The sequence below is a fragment of the Lissotriton vulgaris genome, chromosome 8 (genome assembly GCF_964263255.1).
Source record: "Lissotriton vulgaris chromosome 8, aLisVul1.2, whole genome shotgun sequence".
Classification (NCBI taxonomy): Eukaryota; Metazoa; Chordata; class Amphibia; order Caudata; family Salamandridae; genus Lissotriton; species Lissotriton vulgaris.
Window position 1 is genome coordinate 687,525,695 of NC_141696.1, and position 26,147 is coordinate 687,551,841.

General features: G+C 46.2%; 1 protein-coding gene across 1 annotated transcript in view; it reads right to left on the bottom strand.

Annotated features, from left to right (window-relative positions):
* MBTPS2 (membrane bound transcription factor peptidase, site 2) overlaps positions 1-26,147 on the bottom strand; it is a 355,842-nt gene that overhangs the window by 242,394 nt on the left and 87,301 nt on the right. The window contains exon 6 of the mRNA XM_086934551.1: positions 5,950-6,068. Coding sequence (XP_086790677.1) covers positions 5,950-6,068 — 119 coding nt within the window. The remainder of the gene's footprint in view (positions 1-5,949; positions 6,069-26,147) is intronic.

The window sequence follows — 26,147 nt, forward strand, 5'->3', positions numbered from 1 at the left end:
CCTGTGACAATATCTCCCTGCACCAATGGAAGTGTTTCTCAGGTACCATTTTCCTTATCGTCCAACCTCCTAGCAATGCCTAGTTCCCTGCACTAGTATCAGTCTGAAAGAATCAGAATTTGCCAAGCAGTGTGACAGTAAGTTCCAATTCTATTAAGGACACGGAGGCGAGGATTATGCATTATTCTCTCTTCGCTTTATTTAACATTCCAAACACAGCAGCCAGAAAAATAAACAATTTCTCATCAACAAAGAAAAAACTACAACTCCCTACAACCAGGGAGACAAGTTAGTCCATAGTCCTTCCACCATTTTCAGCACTTGCAGTATTTAGTCCCATGTTTGTCTTTCCTCTTCCTCTTTCTTCGCGCGTGTCACGCCCAATCATCACTGGTCCTGTTTCGACCCATCATTTCCTAGAAGGACAAGATATGATCAGGAAATGAAGAACTTAAAGAATCCGTAAAAAGTCACAAAAACGACCGTATAGAACCAAGCATCAATGAACAATCTTAACCAACCATTAAGAAAAACCACCAAAAGTGATTACTTACCACATTACGGGTGGGCTCGCACTATCGTGCTCCGGGTGGGGTAATCCTCGCCTCCGTGTCCTTAATAGAATCGGAACTTACTGTCACATTGCTTGGCAAATTCCGATTCTATATCAGGACCGGAGGCTTCAGATTATGCTAGTTTAAAGCTTATTACCACCAACCGAGCCACATCCACTACTGGTTTAAAATAAAACCTTTTAAACGTAGAGTCCGAAGAACAGTCTGCTGCTCACATCCAATCCTCTAGGCGTGCTCCCAACGCAAACGCCTTAGAGGCCATGGCTCCTCTAGTGGAATGAGTACCAAACGGTCTCGTATCAATGCCCGCTTCTTGCATGACCCAACTCACCCATCTGGCAATTGTAGGAGAAGACACAGCCTTGTGTGGTTTCCTGAGTGCTATCAAAAGTTGTTGCTCGCCCGGAGGACGAAATTCTAGGGTCAAGTCTTCGTAAGTTTTGAGACAATCCACCACACACAACTTCGGAGTATCCCGAAAAGCCGGGTATAACACCGTTCGAGTATGAGACTTAGTACGGCGCCCAATTGTAAAAACTACTCCCTCAGGCGAAAAAGTCCTCGCCGAAATGTCCAACGCACGGACATCCGAAACTCTCCTGCAGGAGATCAAACATTGCAGCATAGCCAATTTAGCGGAAAATTCCTTCAAAGAAAGGTATTTATTTGGCTGCCAAGATAAAAAAAGATTCAGAACTAAATTAACATCCCAAAGGGTCGAATACAGAGACTCTGGAGGTAAAGACAACCGGATACCACGAAAGAGTCTACAGACCAAAGGATGCTCCCCAATTTGTTTCCCATCGAGCGGGGGAATGGCCCATGGAAATCGTAGCGGTACGCCAGTCCATCAAACGCCAACTCCGCCAGAAAATTGAAGACATGAACGACGTCCACGACCACGGGATCCAAGTCCCTTCGAACACACCAATGAAGCCATCTTGTCTAAGCGGACCTACAACGTTTTGTCGTGCTGACCTGCCCAGGCCTTTGATAAGAGGGTCGGAGCCGGCACCGAAAGGCCTGGCAGCGACCAACGCTGCCGGAAAGCTGCCACGCCATGAGACGGAGCAGTCCCTGCGTGATCAGATGGTGTGACATTCCGTCCGGTGAGGATACCGGGGTAGTAAGATTGGAAAATCCCAAGAAAGTTCCAGAAGAATCGGAAATCCAACTTGAGACCTCCAACAAGGTGTTACCATGATGAATCCCGCCCCTTGCCGACGGATTTGAGCCGCTGCTCTTGTGATCATTGAAAAAGGAGGGAACGCATACCCGACTTCCGTGGTCCAATCCTGGAGGAAGGCATCCATGGCCACTGCCATTGGATCCGGTCTCCAACTGAAGAACCGGGGAACCTGATTGTCCAAGCGGGAGGCAAAGAGGTCCACTGCGAAAGGGCCCCACAGAGACTGGATCCACTGAAAGATCTGGGGATCCAATTTCCAGAGACTGGAATCGTACAAGTTGCGTGAATGCCAGTCCGGGATCTGATTTGTCCGACCCGGAAGATACTCCGCTGTGACCGAAATGTGGTGATCTAGACAAAGTCCAGAAATCCTTCGCCAAGTTCGCCAGAGCCCGCGAACGGGAGCCTCCCAAACGATTGACGTACCAGACCGCGGAAACGTTTTCCATCTTCAGAAGGACACAGGATTGCACTCGGTCTCTGGTCCAACATCGGACTGCAAAGGACCGGAGTTCTAGACAATTGATGTGAAGATTCTGCTCATCTGCAGACCACACTCCTCCAGTGGAAAAATTCCCGCATTACGCGCCCCAGCCGGAGCGACTGGCGTCGGACTCTATGACCAGGTCCGGAATCGAGCCGAAAATCGCCCGCCCGTTCCAGGCCTCCATGTAGGACAACCACCACTTTATCTCTTCTCTGGCTTCCTCCGAGACGGGAACCATATGGTCCTAAGATCTCCCCCTTCTCAGATGAAACGCCTTGAGGCGCTGGAGCGCCCGGTAATGCAGGGGTCCCGGAAAGATCGCCTGAATTGAAGAGTAAAGAAGGCCCACCATCCGGCCCAGGAGACGTAGAGAAATGTGGGATTTTGAAATTGTTTGGCGCAACTCGTGACGAATCTTAGCCATTTTCCGAGACGGGAGACTTAGATTCGCTTGGACCAAGTTTATCACAAAGCCAAGAAAGGTTATCGTCTGAGAAGGCTGCAGGACCGATTTGGCCTCGTTGATCACAAACCCCAGACCTTGCAACAGAAACACCGTCTGCTGGAGCTGGGAGGCAAGGGTCCGAGGACACTGTGCCATGAGCATCAAATCATCCAAGTAAACGATCATGCGGATGCCCTGAGCGCGGAGGAACTCCACTGCCGGATGAAGCACCTTGGTGAAACACCATGGTGCTGAAGACAGACAGAACGGAAGGGCTGTGAATTCGAACACCAAGTCCTTCCAGCAGAGCTGCAAAAACCGACGATGCGGTGGATGGATTGGCACTACCAGATAGGCATCTTTCAAGTCTAGGCGGACCATCCAGTCTGCCGGTAGGAGAATGTCGCAGAAAAGGTGGATCCCCTCCATTTAGAAATGACGATACACCAACCAGCTGTTGAAGTCCCTGAGGATGATAATAGGACGTCGGCCACCGTTGGACTTGTCCACGAAGAAAATATTGCTGAGGAACCATGGGGGTGTAACGTTGATCGTCAAATGGCCGCTTTGCGGAGCAGCTCGGAAACCTCTTTGTCAATCAACTGAGTATCTAGGGCGCTGAAAGAGATCGGTCGAGGAAGAGTCTCTTGTCGGGGGTCCCCGTGAAACTCTATATGAAAGCCCTGAATGGTCTGGAGAACCCATGCTTCTGAAGTAACGTCTGCCTAAGCGTCCCGAAACTCCGCTAGCTGACCCCCAATGCGCACTTGAGCCGCTGGTAGTACACTTACCGTTGGAATTGCCGTCAGAGTTGGTCTTGAAATCTCCGTGTCCCCGGAATCTTTATCCTCTTGTTGGGTAGAAATGATTGTAGTTTGTGGAAGTATTATATTGTCAGCATCCAGAGCCTTGCCCCTGCCTGAGGTTTGTTAGAATCCGCGGCCGGGAGAGCGGCCCCTGCCTCGCCTGGCCCCACGGAAAACCCGCTGATTAAAGACCTTTTTGATACTGGACTGGGCCTTGTCCAGTGAAGTGAAAGTTGCGACGAATTTCCCCAGCTCTTTAATAAAGGGGTCGCCAAAAAGGCCTCCCTGTGCGACAGCTCCTGCCTCAGAGGAGGCCAGATCCCCTAGTTTGGGATCTAGTTTAATCAAAAGAGAGCACCGACGCTCGGTGGACAGAGCACAATTAGCTTTGCCCATAAAAATAATAGCCCGTTGGGCCCAATTAGAGAGAACTTCGGGAGAAATGGGGGACCCCGAGACCTTCCCCTCTTCAGCCATGTCAAGTATTTTAGTCATTGGCCCAATGGCATCGAGTAATTTATCTTATTTGGATCGCCAGGACCTGTCAATACCTTTCCTGAGATCCTTCGTGAACTTAGCCATGAATGTGGCCATTTTAGGGTCTAGCTCCGGCGTGAACGCAATCTTGTTCTCCAAAGAGGGTCTGGGGCACTCTGCACGCAGACAGCCTTGAGCCTCCTTCTCCAAGGGCTTCTGGAGTCTACTAGCCGCAAATCTGGCCACCTTATCGCCAGAAACCCAAGCCGCCGACTGAGGGTGCATGATCTCATCGGGGTTGAGCATGTCGGAATCGTCCTGTGCTGTAGCGGCGGAGGTGTAAGGAGTCGCTGGCGGAAGCCAAGGCCGTGAAGACCCCGCCTCATCGTTGGTATCCTCCTGTGTGCCATCACCGTCCATCGCGGGGGAAGGAGGTTCCAGGGGCTCTTGCAGGGCGTCTGCAGGGGGAGGCGGAGGGTGTCCCGGAGGCTATAAAAGCAGACTTAAGGCGCACAAAAGCCTCCACGTCCACCCCTCAGGGCGCTGTTTTTTTAGTAGGCAGAGGGTTCCCCCCAGGCTGTTGGCCAGAATCCGCAGAGGGATACGCACGCGCCGCCGCAAGTTTTGCACATTCCTGGACAATTTTCTCCGAGAGGCGCTGCTCCATTGGACTCACAACCTCATTTACAACCCTATAAATTGAGGTGTCCACCTCCTCAAAGAACTCATCATCCCAGGGCAACTAACCCTGCACCTCTTCTTTATAACACTCAGAGTGACCCTCCAATTGACACCACTTAGTGTAATGCCCAAAAACCACAAACTTTGAATCACACTAAAATGTGCTGGGCACAGAAATTAAAGAGAGGGATAAAACCCAACCAAGATTAGGCAGGCTGGCAGGCTGTACAAACTTTCTGTTAACCCCAAGGATTACAATAGGGGCAGCAAGTACCCCCATCGCGCACGACCCTCACAAAACTGACCAGGCCTTCTGCCTCCCTGTGCGCGCACCGCAAGATGCGTGAGAAATGGCAGGCGCGTTCGCGTGCAAACGAAGGAAGCGGGACTTGTTCAATATACAACGCTCAACTGAGCGCGTCAGTCAAGCGGGTGAACACCTCCCAACTACGGACCCCCGCCGGGGCGTAAATATGTGTAAATAGCGGGAATACAACCCGATGGAATCGGGCGTCCCGGTGAGCCAGGCAGGGACAGGCTCGCACTCTCCTCTCTTGCCGCGCGACTCCTCTGTGAGGAGCAACGCAGCGAGAGCAACGAGAGGGCCGAGTCCCTCCAGCGGTCTAATCAGTTACAACACCATCAGGGGGCCAGACGCCTGAGGAGCGAAATAAACTCTCCCGCGGCGAAGGAATCTGAAAAGGCAAAAATAAACAATGGCACACAAGAACCACTGGGCCAGGCAATAAAAAAAAGACACAAAACACCTCCAATTCTAAAACAGGGCCCCAGGCAGAGAAAAGAACAATAGAGAACGTATCTGGCTGTCGAAGAAGCGAAGAAACAGGAAGAGGAAAGACAAACATGGGACTAAATACTGCAAGTGCTGGAAATGGTGGAAGGACTATGGACTAACTTGTCTCCCAGGTTGTAGGGAGTTGTAGTATCTTCTTTGTTGATGACAAATTGTTTATCTTTCTGGCTGCTGTGTTTGGAATGTTGAATAAAGCGAAGAGAGAATAATGCATAATCTGAAGCCTCCGGGCCGGACATAGAATCCTCTTCTGCAGTGCAGTCTTTTCATGTCTCCCAACGCCGGTGTCCCCCTCTGCCCAGTGTCAGCCTCTCTCTGTTCCATTCCATCTCTTTCACAAAAAGAATGCCTCCTTGTCCACAATATAAGTTTCTCCAAGTCCTAATGTGTTTCCAAGACTCAGCCTCAGTAGATAGATCTTAACATAAGTGAACACGATTTAGTGATGCAGAACAGACAAAAAACTGTATTTTACCTCTATAACCTCTGTGACAAGTGCCCCAACTCCAGTGTAGTAAAATGGGAAGAGAATAGCTGGCAGTGGAAACAGAACCAGGAGACCTGCCAGTCCAAGAATAAAATTGTGCCAGACTCCTGCAAAAGGGAAATACATAAATCCTATTTGTTGGTATCCAGTAAAGTGGGATCAGTAAGAAAAGAAGCACTGTTAGTTCATTAAGCATTCAGAATTTCAGTCACCATTTGTACTTCTAATTTTGAGTGCTGGGTAAAAGACCTTCCAATTTACACTGAAAGAGCAGTGCATAGACTAATGGGGCTATGTTCTCATTAACAGACAGGAAAAACACAGTGATGCAAATAAAAAAAACTTGTTTTTAAGATTCTAAGATATTACATATTGTTACACCTGACAGCCTTAGGGTGGTCTTCCCCAATCTTTTGCATTCCTCCTCCACTTTTTCTAACCTTGTTTGTGCTGGTATTCGGACTCTGCACACTTTACCAGTGCTAAAGTGCTTGTGCTCGGTCCCCTAAGCATGATATATTGGTTCATCCCCAATTGGCATATTTATTTTAATTATAAGTCCATAGTAAAGTGGTACTCGCTGTACCCAGGGATTTGTAAATTAAAAGCTACTAGTGGGCATGCAGCACTAATTATGCCAACCACTCAAGCACCCCTTTAACCATGTCTCAGGCCTGCCAACACAGAGCCTGTGTGTGCAGTTAACACTGTCATGTCGATCTGGCACAATAAATAATTTGCCAGGCCCAAACTGTCAGTTTTATACATATGTCAGCCCTAAGAAAGTCCCTGGACAACCCCAGAGGGTAGGGCACGTTGTATTTAAAAAGCAGGACACGTTTTGCAGGTCCTGGTAGGGAAAAGCCCTTAAATTATTTTTCACTACTGCAAGGCCTATTTCTCCCACTAGATAACATTGGGATGACCTTATTACATTTTATAAGTGTAATTACCAATTGTGAAGAGATGGACGTTTCGAGTTTGGCGTCACTGGAACCACAACCTAAATACAAACTTATAGTGAAGTTGGATTTTAAATTGTAATTCTGAAAATGCTACTTTTAGAAAGTAGGATTTTCCTTACTTTAGCCATTTCGAGCCTGCTGGCCGTCTCTGATCACATGTCTAGGGTGGGTGATAGTCGGTCTTTGCACATTCTTCCTAGACAGCCAGACAGTACAGTACAGAATTTATTTGATGGGCCATCCTGGCAGGATAAGAGGGAGGAGCTGTACCCTGCCTTACTTACAATAGGATGTGTCCCGTCACAACACAAAGGGCTACATACCTTCTGTTCTGTTGTACTCCTGCCTTGCTGTGCTGAGGGTTAGCTGTCTGGCGTCCCGATCTGAAGTTTCAGGGACATTAAATATTTTCAACACCCCTACTTCTGCACTTAAGACTCTGCCATCTGTGGGTCTACCCTGCCAAGTAGTGCCAGCCCAGTTCTGGAACCTTGAAAGTGAGCCTAAGGTGCTTCTCCAGTGGATCCAACACATTCTCTGCTAAGCAACGCATCCCCAAGCAGAACCGATGCATCTCTTTGGGGGAGCGGTGCATCCTCAAGTAGAACCGACACACTACTGTTGTTGCATAGACTGGACCCGCAGCAAAAGACTCACATTGCAAGGGCATTCCTGCATCTGAGACTGACGCAACACCCTAGGAACTGACACTGCAAAATGCTTTTCCTGGCGCAAGCTCATCCCATTGCTCGTCGAAGGCAGCCTTGATTACCACGCAGTTCCTCCGCTTCAATTCTTATTGGAACCAACGCATCATCTTCGCTGCACCTCACATACTCAACACCGGCCTTCGTATTGTAAGCCCTGTCGACAGGATTCCTACTGCATAAAGACTCACCCCACAGCCTCATCGTATTTCGGAATTAACCGCATTGTGCTGTGAATCATCGACGCGGATCCACACAAGCACTCCACCTTGAGGATTAAGGTACTTTTGTTCAGCAGGCCTTCCCGGGTCCCTGTAGCCAGCCCATGCTCCATCGCAGTCAGACAGAACTTTTGACTTTGTCCAGGTCCAGTATGACCAGAATCCCAAATTGTGCTTTTTGCTTCTGGGCGCAATCTTTCACTATAAACCTTCAATCTCAAGTTCTACTAATTGGATTTTGTCATTTTATCTATTAAATTAAGAGCTATTTTTCTAACCTGGTGTGGAATGTTTTTGTGTGGATTTTTCTCTGTTGGGAGTGTTGCATAGATACTTTACACATTGCCTTTAAGTTAGGCTTGACTGCTTGGAACTAATGGCTTCAATGTCTTCTGTCAGAGTAAAAAAAACCTTCAGCTCTGGGGGAATCAATATTAAGGAAAGTAAAACAGGAAGTAATGGGCAGTGTAGAATTGGGCTTTCCAGAGTACACAAAACAAGGATGAAGAGGAGAGCTTCCATATAAAGATTCACAGTGATTGTAGGAAGGAAGGATCTTTCTGCATGTGTACTCCCACTTTTTGCCTGGTGCTAAGCTGTTTTTTGACTAGTCTGAGTGGGATCCTGCTATTAAGGACCCACGTTTCTGCTTTCTCCCTAAACTGTTATGTTAGGTACTTAGGTACACTCCAATTTGGATGCTGGGGTATCATTGTAAATCCCTTGTATATGGTACCCATGAACCCAGGGCATCGGTAACCCAGAAGTCTCACATGGGCCACCCATGAGAGGCCATGTAAAATGGAACTACAGGCCTGCCATTGCAGCCTCTGAAAGTTGGTGCATGCACCACTTACTAAAGATATAGGTTTACTATATTTAAGGGTCACTGACAACCCTGGAGAATGGACTCCGAAGGCTGCAGGGGTGCCCTACTCATGCTGAGGCATCCTCTCACGTAGAATCAAGCACCTTGCGCTCAGTATTGTAAAGGCCTGCTATTGGGGTGATATATTTTTTAAGTGCAGTGACCCTTCGATATAGTAAACTTATATCAGATTACTGAGGATTATCCACCTGTCTAGTACTACTAGGCTGGGGGTCCCTCATCTGTGGATGAGGGGATTCCTCCTGGCAGTGGATCCTTAAGGGTCCATTGGCATCCCCGACCTCTGCAGCCCTAGGCGGACGGAGGTTGGGTAGAGAAGGGCTGGATACCTGCTTCTGACTGGGTACCACCTTTGAAGGTTCCCCTGCTCTCAGTGGCTCTGCCATGAAAGGCCTGACCACCTCTGGGGAAGTTCCTTCACAAGGGATAGGATCAGTTCCCTGGAGGCTGACCCTTACCTATAGACTGGGGGGGGGGGGATACTTTTCTTCCTCCCCTTTGCTCTCTGGTGGAGCAGACTGGGTGATTCTTTCAGGCTCCACTGCTCCTGAACGTCCCTGGGGTTGGACTGGGCCCTAAGGGTCACAACAACTTTCTCAGTGAGGCCTAACATCCCTAGATGTGCCTTCAGTTTCACTTCATCCCAGGTTGAAGTTTCTAGATCACTGCCCAAGAGGCATTTTACAGGCAAGTTTGGGGACACTGCAACTCTTCTGGGACCAGTCACCCCTCCACAGCTGAGATTGACTATGGCCATGGGATGATCTGTCCTAACACCATCAGTGTTGGCCACCTGGTACTTGTACTCAGGTAAAAGATGAAGTTAGGACACTAGGTTTCCTCTCACCATTGTGACACTAGTCCCTGTGTCCCTTAAGGCTATGCCTGACCATTGATCAGATGGTCCTGTCTGTACTTGCCAAAAGTATTGGGACTTTCAGTAAAAGTGGCAAACCCCAAGCCAACATCACATACTAAGGTGGTCTGTGTGGGGGATCTGGCTAGGACAGTATCCACCTTAGTACACCATGAGCATCCCACTAAATGTGTTGGTGTGCTACTACTACCTGGGGGAGTACTGCCAGTAGCACTAGGGGGTGCTGTAGTAGTAGGAGGTATATTTTCCTTATTGCTGGCCTTGTGGCAATCAGAATCATATTTCTTGTGGCCTTGCTTTTTACAAACAAATCAATAAGGTTTCTTTCCAGGGGAAGCACGAGTTTGAGACCCACCCCCAGAGGACTTTTGAGGACCTTCAGAGGACTTCTCCCCACTTTTCTCTTGGGTTTTAGAAGTATGTTTCTTCTGGTCACCACCACCTTGGTTCTTTTGCTTAACCCTGGTTCTTACCCATTTATCTGCCTTCTTTCCCAATTCTTGGGGAAAAGTCAGATCTGAGTCCACCAGATACTGGTGCAAAAACAGGGTTTGACAACTATTAAGGATCTGCTCCCTCATAACCAAATTGTACAAACCTAAGTAGTCATGCACTTTGCTGCCAAGCAACCAACCTTCCAGAGCCTTGATAGCACTATCCACAAAGTCTACCAAGTCGTGATTCTGTGTCTTCTGGGTCTCTCTGAACGTTATCCTGTACTGTTCAGTGGTTAAACCAACCAAACCCACCAATGAGAGCACTCTTCAAAACTGAGAAATTGTCAGCATCCTCTTCTCTAACAGTGAGGCGCTTATCTCTACCTTGGTCAGCAAAGGAGATCCACAAGATAGCTGCCCCCTGCTCTTGAGGGACCATGTGAACTTTACAGGCCCTTTCTAAAGCATGTATCCATTTATGGATGCCATTCCCAACATGGTAGGGAGGGACAAACTTGCTCAGGTTCCTATTATCAAAGGAATGTTCCTTAACTCCAGGGAAACTGTTCCTGCCACCATAGGACTCTAGTCCCAATTTGTTTCTATCCCTCTGGACTGCTAGGGACTCCTTGTCAAGGACTAACTGATCTTCCCTGAGTTTAAGCCTAGCTTTCTCAAGCTCAAGAAGTTGGTACTCCTTATCAAAAGAGTGGTCCCTCTTGCTAGATACAGAGGTCCCTACAGACTGTCCTGAGTGATTAGACTCTGCAGAGGGAGATCTAGATCTCCTTGGTAAACTCTGCACTCTTCCAGGAGGGATGAAGAGGGGACCCTCAGGGCCTTCTGCATTATCTTCTGGAAGATCTGAGTTGTCCAGGTGGGAGCCATCAGGTTCCCCCTGGTCAGGGTTCGATTCTCGGTCCCCTCCTGACCTATCCTCATTCCCTGTACCACCCACTCTGTCCTATTCATCTGGCCCAGGGGGTTTCCTTAAGTCTTTTAACAGTAACACCTCTACCAGGCGTTGAGTGTTGGCACTTCTCCCTGTCTTCAGCTTTCTAGAGGCACACAGTGCTTTCAGTTAAAGGAATGAAAGTTCACTTTATCTAGAAAGCAGAGAGCCACTGGTATCTCCTTTAGTAGACATACCAAGTGTAGTAGGAGCTAAACTCTCTTAGGTTGGAGATAGGGTGTGCTAGACCCTTGACTTACCCAACACCAAGTTCAGTAGAACTTACTATTCTAAGCTTGCATTATATGTGCCTAGTACTAGTGGTTTTTCAGTAAATCAATACAAAAGATTTATCTGGAAAAACAATGCAGGCTTGAATCCTAGCCGCTGGCCTCCAATGTGAGAAGTTGGCCTGGTATGTGATGTCCACTAATTAAAGCGGGCATCTTGCACCAGGGCAGACAACCCTTATGGTGAATTAGGTGGTCTCAGACAACCTTAGAAAGCTATCTAAGTGGTAGCTGGGGAGAGCAGCCTTCAGGCTTAGATTTGAAGGAGTGTAAAGCAGCTTGTTCTACCAGAATGCAATCTTATAGTATAGATTAAATGAAAAGAGAACCACACAGTAGTTATAATAATATGTATTTATTGTATAACACCATCTAGTATGTTACAGTATCACCCACACGGAGATGGACATAAAGCACACAATACTTTAGCAAAGAAATTACAGTAAATAGCACGAATACACAGCAGGCCCCAGAGGGGGGCCAAACTATATATTAGGAAAGTGGTAAAAGAACCACGACTCGAGTCAGGACAATGTCAAGAAGACGTAGAATTGCAGGGACCCCAAGGAACCATCCAAGGTGAGTAGATAGGGACCCTCACGGAGTGCGTGTGCAGTGTGTGAACATGACTGCGTGCTCCGTACAAGTCTATATGCAAGATGCGGTTGGAATTTTAAAGATTAGGGACCCTTCCAAGTGGACTGATTGACCCAGTCTAGTGGAAGAATAGAAGGTTCAGGCTTCCTCCTATTGTCTTTGCATCATGCAATATTATATGCCAAAAGGCTGCCTGATTCCCAGAGCATACAGCAGTCAGACTATCGCTCCAGGCTGCTGTGTCCCAGTTGATCTTTGCACGTTTTAGGACTAGATTATAGTCGGCCCTGGCAGACTGAATATCTTGTGTGAGTCCTCCTTTAAGAGTGCTAAGGAGATGCCTTCTTGGCTACCTTACAGACCCTATTATACCATGTAGGCTCTGTCAATTAGGGAGAGTTCTTACTATCAAGGGGTTTGGTAAAAAACAGATAACTTCATTTACACTGACAGTTGCCCAGTGGTATCAAGTGTAACCTCCTCTCAGTAGTAGGTCATTTTCTGAAACATATAGGTGGTTGGACTATGAATACCTTTTCACCATTTGCACATTCTTAGCAATCCCTCCCTTGTCTTTCCACTTCTCTATCCAAACTGGGCCACCAATAAGCTGATCTCCCTAGTCTTCACAAAGTCCAGATATCCAGGCATGCTAGAAGAATCACACGGTTCCACAACACCTTCGGAACAACCAATCTCGGCCCTCTGAAAGGTAAACTTCCCTTTTCTGACAATTCATTCTTGACAAGCCAAAATGACTTGGCTTCATACGTCATGCTGGATTTTGAATTCCAACCTTCTCTCAAAGCCTTAATAACATCTTTGAGAACTTAGTTGTAGCTAGGTTCAGTTCGCCAATCATTTTCCAAAATTGTACCCTCAGTTATGGCTAAGGCTCCCGGTTTTCAGTTTTTACGGATTTTGACAGAAAATAATGTGTTTTCTGTCCGCATTTAATTTTAAAAGTGGATAAATACAGAAAATTGGGTTTCTTTTAAGGGAATTTGTGCTGTCTGTCAGGAAGTATAGGCCAACAGCTGAGCAGATGGACAGCAAGGGAAATAAAAAATAAAAAACAGAATGCAATTTCATTAAATAAAACATTTGTGGTATAATACTAATGTTTATCAGTAGACATTTTGTTATATAATATTTGGCACCTGAAATAGCTAAAATAGACAGATATCAAAGTATGAGTGTGCGTCAATCAGTTAAATAAATATGGAAATGTACAGTTTTACAACTTCATTTATCCACAAAACACAAAATAAATATGGATAAATACAGACGGAAATGCTAAAAAAATAAATACCATAAAATCGGGAGCCCTAGTTATGACACACACCTTTTCTTCTCACACCACTCCTGCAAGTCATCACTCTTAGTGACAATGGGTTCCACTAATTGCGACAATCAGCTGCTAAATGCTCTATACCAGGGAGGTACCGTACATTGAAGGTGTACTCTTGTACCTCACTCACACATCTTCTCTCTGAAACAGAATCAAGACCCTTCCTTTCGAAAATGTCTCAGAGTTGCTTGTAGTGGATCCAAACAGCAAGTGCCTAACCCTAAAGAAAATCTCGAAATGTTCCTACAGCCCAAACCACTGCCAAGGCATCCCCCTCCTTGACAGAGTAGTTTATCTCAGATCCTTTTGGTGCCCTGCAAGCAAAAAGATATGGCTTGTTCCATTCAACCACTAGCATAACTAGTACAGCTCCCAGATCTTTAGCACTGGCATCAGTTGCGAGTACAAATCTTCTCCCAGGTGCAAAACACTTCAAACAAAGTCTTCTTGATTCCACTCAAAATTGACAGAAGAGTACACATGGCTTGGGTTTTTTCTGCCCAGCAAGTAACACATTTTCCATAAAGTTCTACCATGCCCAAGAAAGAAGGAAGTTAATCTTTATTTTGTGGAACCTTCATTTGTTGAATCACCTCAGCAAGATCACTTTTTAAGTTTAATACTTTCAGAATTTACTGTATGTCCTGGAAATGCAATTTTATCAAACCCAATATCACACTTTTCTTCTCAAAATGTTAAACCATGTTCCTTAATTTCTCTAGAACCTTGATTACTGCATAACTGGGATCGGACTATGGGTTGCCAAAAATCAGAACATCATCCTTATCAAAGATCACTCCTTTTATTTCAGAGTGCACTGACACTGAAATTAGTGTCCTGGCGCCCTGAAAAATAGAGGCTGCAGACAAGTCCAAAAGGCAAATGTACAGATTTAAATGAGCCCATTGGAGTAATGAAAGAAGTAAAGTCCTCAGAATTATCATGTAGACTAATCTGATGGTAAGCTGAAGACAGGTCAAGAGTTTGCGGAAGTACTGGGCTCTGTGCAATTCAGCTAATAATTCACTGATAGTTCGCAAAGGAAATTGATCAAAAATAACTTCTTTATTAAGAGCACGGAGATCAATTCACAGCCTAATTTCAACTGAGAAACTCTTTGCCACCACTATAGGAGGCAACCATTCTGAAGCTGCAATAGGAATGATAATACCTTCACAGCACAACCAATCTGTCCAGTTCCTTCTGTACAGCATCATGTACCCCCACTGGGAACTTTACGAGTTTAGAGGCTACAGGCTTTGCTCCTTCCTTAAGACAAATTCTATGTATATACTTTTTCAGATATCCTAACTTTTTTTTAACAGCCCTCAGGAAATGTTCTCTCAAAATTCACACAAATGAGTAGATTTTCGGTGTAGACCTGCACTATCTCTCAGGAGCACTTGAGGCCGAGAATTCAGATCAAGTATGACCCCCCAGCTCTTTCTGATGTGACCATACAGATATACAATCTCCTTTTATGGATACAAACTTTTTCCATGGTCATTCTGTCTTTAAATTTGAATATAATAAAAAGACAAAAAAATATGTTGATGTTTTGTCCCCCGTAACCACCTGGGCGGATATCCAATTTTTCAAGCTCATAATTTTCATGGTAAACATCCTTTACAACAACTGTGTTACAATGCATGCCATTACCCCGCATTTTTTATTCTGCAAAAACTTTTACAACGCAGGGCTTTACACGGCAAACCATTAAAACGCATTCCCCATTACAACACCCTGATGGAATTAGAATAGTAAATTGCGTTGCAATGTACAATGCATTGTAATTGATTGCGTTCTAAAATCCTGTGTTGTAAAAGAGTTTGCAGAGTAAAATATGCGGGGTAATGGCACGCGTTGTAAATGCATGCGGAGTAAAGTGTCATATTCAGTTTTCATAAACTTCAATTTAAACTATTCTTTAGAAATTATGGTGATTCTTTACCAGGAATCCAATGTCATTTAAACTTCCACACAGTCAATGTTAACTTTTCCAGCAGGACGATCATTGACTCTGCAAACACATTGTAAAACAGCTTTGCCGCAGATTTTTTATATTGATTTGTTCTTAGGTAAAATGAGTGTTCTTAAAGATGCTCCACAATTACCATATGACAACGCTGCCTTGTATTTTCTCCTTTTGAGTGTGTTTAAAACTTGACCTTAAACGCGTGCTTGTCACTGAGAAAAGTCCTTCATGAACAAGTAGTGACAAATTCTGTCACAAAATTCATAGTAAACTGGATCAAAATTCTTCGTTAAGGTATGTAGTGAAAAAAACTTGCGCATTTTCTTCACCTGGAGGAGGAGGTATCAGCGACAAAGCACAGTGTGCAGGAGGACACTTGGGGAGATGGACTGTGAATCCCTTTGTTCTCTTCCCTAAAACAAATGGTTTCTGTGCCGGAATGGGAGGTTTTCACCAAGTGCATGGATTTCCAAACTGTATGCCGTTGCATAGTCCCCTGTGCATAAAAGGAATGCATCTCATCACTTAGCTATGAATGTGGACTGTACACTGACAGCAAGTTACCACAAATTACTTGTGTCTGCATCTTTGCCAGAATTCATCAGGAGTTAGGAATTAGGTTGGCCGCAAGGATCATAATAAACACAACATGTTTAGGTAAAAAATACAATTCCCACAAATGTGAAACTGGAGGTTAACACTAGTTGGCAAATTATGGATTTAAGGTAACATAAAAAGCATAACCCAAGCACAATAAATAATAGGGAAAAACAATTCACATCCATCTACTGACTGATGATAAATACCTGGTAAAAAATAAAGAAAGTAACAAAAACCGAAACCAACAGGACAGCTGATCTTTAAACTGAGCCAGGCAAACCGTCTAAAAATACACTTGCAAAATATTGCTGTGAAATTCCTGTGCAGTGGATGGCATGCATAGAGTGCAGTAACTACACCATAAACACCAGTGCAACAGCGAGTTGAATGTAGCGCACAGGTGCAGAAACAAAGCCTCATCCCAAGTGGAAAGAGAAGGCATACTTCAAAGGGAATTTGTCTAGGCAGGGTATGAGGGAGACTTAAGAAAGTGTGTACATGCAGGCATCCATTTTGGAATGGGCTGTGTTGTCGTAAATCCTAACTGATTGTCTATTACACCTTTGACAGACAATGCTTCCATAGGCTGAGGCGTATGTTTGCTGGCTCGCCAGACTAAAAGAAGACACCACTTAAAGATTGTTCTTAGTTTTTAATTCTCCTGTAGGTTCACCACCTACGCGTTTCGGACATACACTGTCCCTGGTCACGGTAACAAACAATTGTCCTTTGTTTATTTTAGATATTTATTCAAAAGTCTCCATTAAGCACTTCAGGATGCATTATGGGCTTTGTAGTTTGGTACTTTACTCAATCACAAGCTTATCCGCAATTGGAGTTGTAGAATCTGGCAAGCACGATATTTACAGGACTTTTTTGGGCGCTACGATTCATATCATTAGCGCAAAGACGGAGATACACAAGAAACTAAGATCATTTATCTGATTCACCTTAATGCAACAAAGTCGCAATTAGTTCGTTCATGCGATATTTAGGTGATGACTGAGTGTCTATGAGTCGGTATTGGCTAAGTGCCTTTTTATGACTCTATCCCTGCATTGTTCAAACCAGATTTATACCTCTCCTCACTGGGATAACAAATTAACTTTAAAAAAAACAATTACATTTCTCTCTCTTTAGGGATTCTCCAACACCCTAAATTAATCTTAATCACAAAAAATCTCACTCTATGTAGTAACAAATGTCACCAAATCTGAATCACAAATAGGCCTAAAAGAAGGGGAGAGAAGATACACTCCAACATGTTATTTACTATGTACTGTTCAGTCAAGAAATTCACAGATGTACATGCATCTCCACATCGCCGTTTAGACCCCACGGGCTTTTGGTTTTAAAGCGAATAATCAACTTAGATTCAAGTCGTCTAAGTTTCTGGATGCGATTTCCCCCTCTTTCATTTTCTTTGATCATAGCTATGCCTGAATATTTAATGTCTTTCCATGTTTTTCCTGGATGGATTTTCAGGTGTTTGGAGATTGCATAGCTATAGTCCTTATTTTCGAATGACCTTATACGCTCCAATATTCTTTTCAATAACGGACATTTCGTTGAGCCAATATATTTCTTACCACAACAACATTGTATTTGGTAAACAACAAATTGGGTTTCACATGTTATCTTGTCCCGAATCTCAAAGGTCCTGCCTTTGTGATCGGTAATTGATTTTAAATTGTTTCCAACTTTACAGGCTTTACACGTTTGACATTTGGTGAAGCCTTGCTGTTGTTTGTGTAGCCATGTTGGTGGTTTCTCTTGTTTGAAATGACTATTGACTAGAGTATCTTGAAGTGATGGAGCTTTTCGATATGTTATCAGTGGTCTATCGCCTATCAGAGTGCCAATTTCTGGATCCTTTTTCAGGACACTCCAATACTTAGTGAGGATTTGTCGTATTTTGAAACTCTTTTTTGAATATGTCAGGATCAATCGAGGTTTGTCATCATCTGGTTTAGCTTCTTTTTTATTTTTGACTATTAGCGTTTCTGCTCTTGTTTTTGCTCTTGCCCTTTGTTCTCTTCGAGCGATATCAGAATGTTTGTATCCTCGTTTTGCGAATCGAGATTTTGTTTCCGCAAATTTGCTTTCCATTTCTACATTGTCAGAACAATTCTGTTTCATTCTTAGAAATTCCCCATAGGGTATACTTTGTTTTAGTGATACTGGGTGAAAGCTTGTACCATGCAGTACGCTATTAGTTGATGTTTTTTTTCTGTAGACTGTTGTTTGTAATCTGTTGTTCTTGACATACACTTTTGTATCAAGAAAGTCTATTTCATGCTTCTGGATGTTGGAAGTGAATTTCAAGCCCACTTCATTGCGATTTAGTATCTCAATATATTTGATCAACTTCTTTTTGGGACCTTTCCAGAGGACGAAGAGGTAGTCTATGAATCGGAGCCATAACACCACATCTGTGGTGTATGATTCATTTTCCTCTCTCCAAGCTATGTTCTTCTCCCACCATCCAACGGTGAGATTAGCATAGCTTGGAGAGAAGGACACACCCATGGCACAACCGCATATTTTCGCTCTGTAAGCAACTGCAGCCTTATAGAAACCAGAGCTGAATAATACTGTAAGGACTCCCCATTATATCATAAAAACATACATTAGAAACAGGGGAAAAACAACAGCAAAACATGTTTTGAATCTGTTTTAATGCTTAGCAGTCAGAAGAAAACTCTCACATAGGACTGAAAGCATATGCAGCTCACAGGCTGCATTGCAGAAACAGTCTAAAAAGACTGAAAAGCTAACTCATAGCAACATACAGATAAACTGGAACCGTGCCTTTAAGGCAGTCATGACCCCCAGCTTCCCATCATGCCTCAGGGGTGACAGTTAGGTCAGTGACTCAAAAAGCCTTGACACAAAGAGTTGACATTACCTCATTAAACACAATGTTCCTTTGCCCGGGGAGGTGGGAGGGTTCCTTAGGACTTTGATGAGGATACCCCTGGAAGAGAACTAGGATTACAGGAAAGTAACTAATCCTTCTCTTCATGGGGATTGTCATCAATAGTCATAAGCACTAGAATAGAATATCAGCCTCACCTCATCCACCTGCAGGCAGAGGAAACATAACGGTAAATTAACCAATCAGCTCAGATAACCAAGCCTGGATGGATAGATTACTATCCAAATAGATTCCTCAAGGAGGCCTGGCCCATTTGAGTATCAGCCCTGGAATCGGATTCTAGACAATAATGCCTTGTGAAAGTGTGGACCGATCTCCAGGTTGCAGCCTTGCAAATTTCTGACATTGGAACATCATGCAAAAAAGCTACTATGGCCTCTTTTCTGCTAGTGGAGTGTGTAGGAGAGTAGGGTCTGCAATCCTATGATCACCCCAGATTTTTGCTTTTTGCTTCACTGATTTACGACTTTCCCTGGCTGTGGGCCTGCTAATCAGACCCACAGCCTAGCTGTTCTCTCTCTAAATTGACACACATGTACCTTAGGTGCATTTACCAATTGGTACTGGGCCACCTTATCAGTCCCTGTACAGTGTAGCTTAGGTACCCAGGGCATAGGTGTACCCAGGGCCTACCAGGGGCTGCAGCATGTATTATGCCACCCCTGGCTGGCCATCCAAATCTGACACAACTGGCTGCACGACAGCTGGGGCAAGGTGGTGTAATCACCCTTTGCTTTAGATATAGTATTCCTATATCTAACCCTAAAATGGACACATGTATTCCTATCAGTCACTCCTATGGCAGGCCTTAACAATCCTGAAGGCAGAGTGCTTGGAATTATGTGGGATGGTGCTCTGGCATGAGCTGAGCCCGTTTGCAGCTTGCGGAACCAAGTCCTAATAGCTGTTCCATGATAACGCGTACCATATACTCTTAAGTGCATTATAATCCTCGCGGTTATTTGCCAACTTTGGTATCGCTTTATCAAAACATGTCGAGTAAGGTGTCATACGAATTGGAATACTAACCCCTCGCCAATTCTGGCGACGGGGTTAGCATTCCACCCTTCTAGAGGGACACAACATGTATGTAACTGTGAACGCCGGTTAAAGTTAACTCGAGCCTCAGCATCACAAAATGGATGCTGCCTCCACAGACACAAGTCTGACCTCCTGCTGCTGGGAGTCTTTCCAGCGAGGAGAGCTTGGACAAAGGGTTTCCTGTCAGGGGCGGTGCTAGCACCATCCCAGACAGGGTTTTGTGTATCCCAGGTAGGCAGGGCTGAGAGGAAGGTGACTGCAAGTGGCACCCCGGTGCTCACTATGCATCTGCCGGTTTGAACCAGTTCCAGGGGCACACCAGCCCCTGAGCTGGGGAAAGTCCGGACAAGGGAGAGGGGTGTAACCACCCCCCTCCTGGTCCCACCCATGGGCAGGACCTAGTCGCGTGCCTGCCCCTTTTTTTAGAATAAAGGTAGGAGCAGGCCCCCTTCCCAAATGAGATAATTCTGAATCTTGACTACTTTCCACGAAAGGACTCTTGACTATTTCTGAAGACTCTCCCTTGTGGCTAAGGAGTAGCCACCCTGCACCCGCAGGCACCATCTAAGCATCGCGGTTTGCTGCACGTCCATCCTCCGGATCAAGACTGCCCAGCTCGACGAGACCCGGATTCCCTGGCATCTCTGACCTCTACCTGCATCATCAGCCCAGCTGAGATTCGTGGGTGTGACGAGACCTGAAGGGACCGGCCATCTTCAAAACTGCACGACGCTTAACCAGCACGACCGCCGAGGGATCCTCGAGTGAGTGCTTTGGGGTTTGAGAAGCCCTAACCCTGAGCAGCTCCAGCACCGAAGTCCAGCCCCCCAGCATCCATGAGATCTGCGTGGGGCCCTTCTGCTCTTTGCTGCTCACCGCGTTGTCCGGTCACTTGCTTGCTGGCTAGTGGCCCTCCTGACGACGAACCACGACGATTACACCGCTGGTCTGGTTGCTCCAGACTGGCCCTTGCTCCCTTCCAAGAGAGGAGCACCCCGGACCCTCCTGGTCCACTCCAGACGCCATCTTGACTCCACCGCGTGGGCTTGACATTGCCAAGGTTTGTTGCCCCAATCCTGGGTCCAGCATCGCCAACAGCAGACACCTTCGTGGGACAGCTCGCACCTCCAGCCTGGTCGCCGACAACGCCTCCTGGTCCGAGGGACAGCAGAGTCCAGCGTTGCCTACTCACCTGGTCGAGGTGACTTCATCCGGTGCCATCCTGGTGCCCACCTAATCACTGGCTAGTGATTAAGAACTGAGTCCCCTCTGCTTTCAGGTCGTCTCCATCTTCGATCCAGGCTTGGATGTCTCCGGACATCTTCACTGGTCGCCTGCCAGCAACTTCTTCTTTCAGGCTCCATAGACTTCAACAAGGATTCCCGACGTCTTTTGAACCCTATGCAGCCGCAGCCCCTGGGCTAGGTAACCTGAGCATTTTGGTGCTCCAACGTAGGTTCACTATCTAAGTGGCCAGATCCTTTGTCGTTTTCAGTCTATCTAGTCGGATTCGTCCGATAACAGTAACTTTGTGAATACTAGTATCCATAGACTTTGTCCCGCATCCCGCGTGAGAGTGCACACCCTGCACCCGATCTCCTTAGGCCTCCTGCTCCTAACCTGAAGGTTCAGTAGTGTAGTCCTAGCGATCCTGAAGCCTCTGGATCTTGTTACTTACCTGCTAGTATTTCGCATTCCACTTTTAGTGTATATGGTTTTTCGTGCCCTTCGGGCATTTGTGTAAATTGTGCGACAAAGTATTTTCTTAAGAGTTTTGTTGTGTGCTTAGCTCCCTGACTCATAAAGAGATCAGGGTAGACTTGTTATAAATAAATATCCTTTTTTTTCATAACAACTTGTGTGGTGTCCTTTCACTTGGTGTTCAAGGGGTTTATGTGATGGTATAACAGCTGGCTTAACACGCCCTCTAGAGTTTAGCCTGAAGACTGCTCTTGTCCATGCTACTAGGATAGCTGGTCTATAAGGTTGACTTACAACCAATCATCAATAAGGGTTGTTTGGAATGATACAAAGTGATCACTAGAATAGTGAGCACTATATATCAGGCCAACTTCTCACATTGGTGAGCAGCGGTTGGGATTTGAGCTTGCTGTTGTTTTACCACACGTATCCTAAGAATATCATTTGAAAGATCACATAAGTACCAAGGTACATGTAACTTAGCTTAGAATACTCTGAGTTCTACTGAACCAGCGGTTGTAGTTTAACTGGGCCTAGCACACCCGGACTACAACTCTTAGCAAGGGATCAGTAGGCAAACAAATAGTGTAGGTAAGTGCACCACTTACACCTCACTAGAAAAGCATGTCTGACAAAGGAGAGAACACAGAGGCTCCCCTTATGTCAGTTGACCCTCCACAGGTCATGTCAAGATATGCAGCTCTTAGCTTCCAGGAGATGAGACAAGTGTGTACCTCCAGGAAGCTAAAACAGGGTTCTAACCCTACCATCCCATTTCTGATAGGTCTCTTAGAGACTTATGATGCAAGGAGGGCTTCTATCACAGGCCCTTCTATTCCAGATGGGAATATGCCCCCCTTAGAGGGAACCCTTGGGGACCCTGACCTCAACCTCAATGGAACAGGAAGTGATGAGGAGGAAGAGGATCAGGAGTTGTCAGGGGATGAGGCAGACAAAGGTCAGGTAGTAGTCAGTAGACTCACCAGGACCAACTTAAGCAGGCATGAAAATGGACTTGGGGGACCCCAGGCCCACTCTCAGGCAGGCTTAACATTGGGAATGGAAGAGTTAGGTCTCTCTCTAGAGGCTCTAACAGATCCATTCATACCAATGGCTCTCAGGTCTCTTCTCACAGAGGGATGACATCCCCTCAGAGGAGAGAGCATGAAGCTAAGATGAGGGAAGTCAATCTGAGGATTGAAAGGGAAGAACTTGCCCTGGCCAAAGAGAGACTTGCCTTTGCTAGAGAGCAGAAATTGAGTGGGGCAGACCCCACTGGTGGCAGCATTCTCCCAAAAGAAAAAGACAGGAGTTTAGACACTAGACACCTGAGTAAGATAGTGCCCCCCTTTAAACAAGGGGATGACATCCACAAATGGATGACTGCTTTGGAGAGGGCCTGCACTGTCCAGTGCGTCCCCCAGGGTCAGTGGGCAGCTATCTTGTGGCTCTCCTTTGAAGGCAAAGGTAGAGATAAGCTCCTCACTACTAGAGCTGAGGATGCTAACAATTACCAAGTCCTGAAGAATACACTGATTGATGGGTTTGGCTTAACACCTGAGCAGTACAGGTTGCTGTTCAGAGACACCCAGAAAACTCAGTCTCAGGATTGGTCTGACTTTGTGGATTGTGCCACTAAGGCTTTGGAAGGCTGGTTGCTGGGTAGTAAGGTTACTGATAACACAGGGTTGTACAATCTGATCATGAGAGAACAGATTTTAAATAACTGTCAGAACCAGTTGTTGCATCAGCACCTTGTTGACTCGGATCTGACCTCTCCCCAAGAATTGGGAAAGAAGGCAGACAGATGGGTCAGAACAAGGGTCAAGCAGAACCAGACTCAGAACCAGGGTGGTCAGAAGAAAGCAGACCAAAAGGGTAGTAACAAGAGTGAACAAAATGACCAGAAGTCTTCGACAGGTCCCCAACCAACCAAAGAGGGTGGGGGTCAGGCTTCACAGCAGAAAAAGAAGACTCAAGAAGGCCAGTCAAAAAGGTGGTGCCAATACTGTAAAAGTAAAACTCACTGGTTTAGTGAGTGCACCAAGAAAGGAGGGCAAACTACTACCACTACAGCCCCTAAGGCACCTGCACCCCCTAGTACAGTCAGTAGTGGTAGTGCACCTCCCAAGGGATTAGTTGGGTTAACCTTGGGATCTGAGGGATATGACAACCTAGTTGGCACACTCACTCAGGCTGTCCTTGTCTGTACAGGGGATGTGGATATATCCCCTGATGTAAGTCCCAATACTTTGGGCAAATACAGGCAGACACCTTTAATTAATGGAAAAGTGGCTCAGGCCTACAGGGACACTTGTGCCAGTGTCACAATGGTGACACCTAACTTTGTGGACCCTGGACAGATCATGCTAGGTACAGATTACCTAGTGACCAATGCCAGCAATGTCACTACCCACCATAGTATGGCAATTGTTGATTACTCCTGGGGAGGGGTAAGTGGCCAAAAGAAAGTTGTGGTTAGTTCAGACCTCCCAGTAGAATGTTTGTTGGGCAATGATTTGGAAACATCACTATGGTCAGAAGTGGAGCAGAGGACTCACATTGAAATGTTAGGCTTGCCAGCACATGTCCTTGCTGTGACTAGGTCACAGGCCAAAAGATGCCCCACTGAACAGGTGCTGGATCCTGGAACAATGGACCAGACACCTTCCAAGAGAAGGAGCAGTAGGGTTAAGGCATTGCCTTCCCCCTTGCCCCAGGTTGTGGATCAAGTCTCAGAGGAGGCTGACCTTAAAGAACTGAGGGAAACTGAGCCTAAAGAGCTTGAACCTGATCAGGTTGATTTTCTGGGCTCAGGGGGACCCTCCAGGGAAGACCTGGGGAAGGCACAGTTAGACTGCCCTTTACTTGAACCCCTCAGACAGCAGGCTGCTGCTGAGGCTGCAGGGAACGCCACAGGTGCCCACAGGGTATACTGGGATGATGGACTCCTGTACTCTGAGTCAAGAGACCCCAAACCTGGTGCAACCAGGAGGCTGGTCATCCCCTTGTCTCAGAGGTTTCCTTCTCACCTTGGCCCATGAGATTCCCCTTGCAGGACACTTAGGCCAGACAAAGACTTGGGACAGACTTGTCTCACACTTTCACTGGCCTCACATGAATGAAGATACCAAGGAGTTTTGTCGCTCCTGTGTCACTTGCCAAGCCAGTGGTAAGTCAGGTGGCACAACAAAGGCCCCCCTTATACCACTACCTGTGGTGGGGGTACCCTTTGAAAGAGTGGGGATTGACATTGTTGGTCCAATGGAACCCCAGACAGCATCAGGGCACAAGTTTATACTGGTGGTGGTGGACCATGCCACCAGGTATCCTGAAGCTATTCCCCCTTAGGACCACTACAGCACCTCTTGTGGCAAGAGCCCTAGTTGGAGTGTTCTCCAGAGTGGGCTTCCCTAAGGAGGTTGTCTCTGACAGAGGTGCAAACTTCATGTCAGGATATCTGACTGCAATGTGGAAGGAATGTGGTGTCAACTACAAGTTCACCACCCCCTATCACCCACAGTGCAATGGGCTTGTTGAGAGATTCAACAGGACCCTCAAAGGGATTATTCATGGACTACCTGAAAAGCTCAGGCGTAGATGGGATGTCCTGATACCCTGCCTCTTGTTTGCTTACAGAGAGGTCCCACAGAAGGGGGTTGGCTACAGCCCTTTTGAACTTCTGTATGGGCATCCTGTGAGAGGACCCCTTTGTTTGGTGAAGGAAGGATGGGAGAGACCTCTCAAAAAGCCTGCAACCAACATTGTGGACTATGTACTTGGTCTCCGCTTCAGAATGGCTGAGTATATGGAAAAGGCATCTAAAAACCTTGAGGCCAGCCAAGAACTACAAAAAGCTTGGCATGACCAAAAGGCTGTCCTGACTGTGTACAAGCCTGGACAGAAGGTGTGGGTGCTGGAGCCAGTGGCCCCAGCAGCACTCAAAGACAAATGGTCTGGGCCCCACACAATCAATGAGCAGAAGGGAGAGGTCACCTACCTGGTGGACCTTGGAACTCCCAGGAGCCCCCTCAGGGTGCTCCATGTAAACAGGCTCAAAGCATATGTCGACAGGAAGGACATGAGCTTGCTCATGGCCACAGATGAGGGACAGGAGGAGGAGAGTGACCCTCTCCCAGACCTGCTCACTCAGAACCCTGATGATGGGTCAGTAGATGGTGTTGTCTTTTGTGGCAGCCTCTCTGAACATCAGCAAAAGGATTGCAAACAAGTTCTTCAATCCTTTAGACATATGTTCTCTCTGACACCCAGTCAAACCAATTGGTGTACCCATGAGGTTGACACTGGAGACAGTCTGCCAGTCAAGAGTAAAATCTACAGACAGCCTGATCATGTCAGAGACTGCATCAAGACAGAAGTGCAGAAAATGTTGGAGCTGGGAGTCATTGAGCCCTCAGATAGCCCTTGGGCTAGTCCAGTAGTTCTAGTGCCAAAGCCTCACACCCAGGGTGGTAAGAAAGAGATGAGGTTTTGCGTAGACTACAGAGGCCTCAATGCAGTCACTAAGACTGATGCCCACCCAATACCAAGGGCAGATGAACTTATAGATAGATTGGCTTCTGCCAACTACTGAAGCACATTTGACCTGACAGCTGGGTATTGGCAAATCAGGTTAGCTGAGGAG